General features: G+C 48.9%; 1 protein-coding gene across 1 annotated transcript; it reads right to left on the bottom strand.

Moving 5' to 3' along the window:
* Positions 1 to 425: 425 nt before the first annotated feature.
* Positions 426 to 2,853, bottom strand: LOC142879876 (fructose-1,6-bisphosphatase 1-like). Its single transcript, XM_076013404.1, has 8 exons — positions 2,633 to 2,853; positions 1,899 to 2,061; positions 1,709 to 1,801; positions 1,484 to 1,624; positions 1,227 to 1,364; positions 1,026 to 1,145; positions 734 to 923; positions 426 to 648 (listed from the first exon to the last, which is right to left on the bottom strand). The coding sequence occupies exons 1-7, from the start codon at positions 2,800 to 2,802 to the stop codon at positions 735 to 737; spliced, it is 1,014 nt and encodes a 337-aa protein (XP_075869519.1). The 5' UTR covers positions 2,803 to 2,853; the 3' UTR covers positions 426 to 648; position 734.
* Positions 2,854 to 3,327: the final 474 nt, after the last annotated feature.

The following is a 3,327-nucleotide window of genomic DNA, read 5'->3' as shown; positions in this document are numbered from 1 at the left end:
GGGCGAGCAAACACAGAGACATAACAAAGTTCAGACAAACAGAGCTGAGTGACGGCAGCAAGTAGGAGTTGCAGCAGTGTGCGATAACATTTGCTGCAGCAAGCTGCGCAACACTGAGCTTTGGAAAGTGCATTTCTGACTTCATTTCCTGGAACCGTTCGATATGTTGATGATAGACTGATAATTCCTGAATCCCCCTGAAATGTTTTCATTACATTTCAAGAGAAACCAAGGGATGTGTACTGTGAGGGGAGTAGCTAGGAATTCTGAGCTGAACCCCACGCCCCACACCCTCAATACATAGTGTATATAGTAATGGTATCTTGTGGGGGCCACCCCATGACTGCTGGGCCCCAATGAATCGCCCATGCCCACCTCCCCAAACAGAGTTCCAGTGTACTGTACACGACACAGGACACCAAGAGTATTTTCATTTGCCTTTATTTTAAAAAACACAGAGTCTGGGTCTTCAAGTGCCGCCTTGACTTCCACAACCCGGCATTGTTGCAGTAGGAGGCAGACTCGACGGTGCCCAGAGAGTTTCCTGGATCCTCGGCTATTGCGGTTACAGAGGGAGGTAGAGAGCGCTTTGCAGCCAACGTGCTGGGGTGCGTCTTGTGCTGTGTTCACTGTCTTTCGGTTCAGTGTCTGTAGTGCAAGAAGAAAAACCCATGAAAAGGAACCAATAAAGTCTGAAGCTTCTCAAACTTGCGAGTCCTCCCGACCAGCGCACCTCATTTGTTGTGCTTCTTGCAGATGGCAAGGTACTCCTGCACGTCGTCGGGCGACCCTAGGACCACCGGGACCCGCTCGTGGATGGAGGTGGGCTGGATGTCCAGGACGTTGACGGAGCCGGTGGTGGCCATGCCTCCGGCCTGCTCCATGATGTAAGCCATGGGGTTGCACTCGTACAGCAGCCTCAGCTGAAAGGCAGCGAGCGGCAGAAGGAATTTGATGAAGACCAAAACACAGACCTATGGCGCACTTGTGTTTCCAACGACAGCTTGACCAGGACTGTGGCTCACCTTGCCCTTGGGGCTCTTGACATTGGCGGGGTATAAAAAGATGCCTCCGTACACCAAAGTACGGTGGACGTCCGCGACCATTGAACCCACATATCGACTACCGTACGGAGCAGAACCGTCCTGGGGGAAGAAAAACAAACAGTTGGCATTCCATACTTTCCAATGTAATAACAGTTTGGTGATCTGTGAATCAAAAAAGACCTGAGGGTGCTTTTTCTTCTGCAGGTATTCTGTCACATCCGGGTAAAAATGCTGCGCGTATCCTTCGTTCAAGCTGTAGATTTTTCCCTTCTTCTTAATCTTCACGTTCTTGTCCACCAAGATGAACTCGCCAATCGCCTGAAACACCAAACGCACGACGCACCTTTGTGAAAAAAAGCACAAACAGCTGCAGCCGCCAGCGCTGCTGTGCGGATGAACTGCCGAGGCAAAGTTCGCGCAGCCGTGGTCGGTCTTACAGGGTCGAGCATGAAGCAGTTGACCCCCTGGCCGGTGGAGAGGACCATCATGGTGGCGCTGCCGTACAGAGCGTAGCCCGCCGCCACGATGTTCCTACCGGGCTGCAGGGCGTCTTTCTCACACGGCTCTCCGTCTGTGGTCTGTGTGGGAAAAGGTCACAGAATTGTGAAAGAGCAAATAATAGCACTGAAGCACCTTGTATTTCAATTAACCTTGTTTCTCACCTTTTTGTAGATGGCAAAAATTGTTCCAATAGAGACAAGACAGTCGATGTTTGAAGAGCCATCCAGTGGGTCAAAGCACACAATGTATTTTCCCTAATAGAAAGCAACACAAAATCATGATAAATCCAGCTTGTCTCAGTTCAGCACAATGAGGAGAAAACATTCAAGGATTTGTGCCGACGCTCAGTACCCGCTTGTCTGGCTCCACAATGAGGGCCTTCTCGTCCTCCTCTGACACCAGGACGCAGGAGGAGAAGGAGGACTTGATCATGTTGATGACCAGGTCGTTGGACAGGACGTCCAGTTTCTTCACCTGGTCCCCCGTCACGTTGGTGCTTCCCGCGATGCCATATCTGCCCGATTAAAAGGAAGAGGGGCAAAGTCAAAAGTAGAAAGACATTACTGGCGATGATGTCACAGGAAAGTCAGAACACTCTTGAAGGTCCATCACCCTCTTTTTCTTCAAGAGTTAAAGGCCTGGGGTGCAAGGTATAGCAGCCCCTGCTGGTAATAATGGGTATTGCAAACCAATGAACATGTTTTTTCGTAAAACCTACTTACTGTCTTCTGCTGCTATAGAAATGTGACAACTCGACTCTATCAAACCATGCATGCATACCATGCACATGTATTTTGTATTGCAGGTCATGCAAAGGACATTGGTGGAATGCTGCAGTTCCGGCCTTTAAATATCTTATCACAATATGTACAAACTACATTAAAATGTGCATTAAAACCTGGGTATTCAATTGCAGTAGAATACAACTCAAACTTTCAAATGCAAAAGTCAATCCCAAACAAGCTCGCAGCCCAGTGTTTCAATCTCTCTCAGTTACTCAGAGTTCCTTTTTTTTTAACATTCATTCTCTCAAGTGCATGCAATTGTTTTAAGACAGCCATTGAAAAGTCCTGCTCATTGCTTACAGGTTAGCGATCCCAGCCTTCCTGACAGCGGTGGAGATGGCCTTCACAGCCGTGCAGATGGAGTTCAGCAGGTTGGTCAGCTCACCTGTGCCGTGGGCCTTCCTGCCCTCCTCCAGAACAAACCTGGTGAGGGTCAGAACGTCGGTGTCGAAAGCTCCTCTGTCGGACATCTCGCTGTCAGGCGTGGGACCGGTACCTTGCGTCTGAAGTGGTATAATGTGAGCAGGGACCTAAAGTTAAAAAGTGAACTTCAGAGTCAAGATAAGGGGGTGTGGGACCTACTGGACCAATCAAAAGTGCCGTTCCTCGTGGCGAGGGGTTGGTTCAGCCGCTTCAGCCGTGGGTTTAAAGAGCAAAGTGCAAAGGTCGTGAATTGTTCGAGCTGTTTTTTTGTTTTATTGAGACAATGCATTTCTTTCACCAACTTATAAGAAAAGTCATTGAAGCAGCTCTAGATAACTTTTCCACCATAAAATTATGATTCTGATCTCAGTAAAGCGGTAGATAACCGATTAATAGGATCAATGGTGCCGCCTCGGCAGTGTGTGTGTGTGTGTGTGTGTGGGGGGGGGGGGTGCCGGCTGGAACTGCACTGCGTAACTTTCAAGCACGACCCGACACGCCGGACGAACCACTATACTGCAACGTCACACATTTATTTAGAGGCAGTTTTACATACGACTATTACCCAATAA

Source organism: Nelusetta ayraudi, unplaced genomic scaffold (genome assembly GCF_046127955.1).
Source record: "Nelusetta ayraudi isolate G7.1 ecotype Tasmania unplaced genomic scaffold, CSIRO-AGI_Nayr_v1 ptg000147l, whole genome shotgun sequence".
Lineage (NCBI taxonomy): Eukaryota > Metazoa > Chordata > Actinopteri > Tetraodontiformes > Monacanthidae > Nelusetta > Nelusetta ayraudi.
Note: the sequence above shows the minus strand (reverse complement) of the source record. Positions and strands in the feature narration are given on the sequence as shown.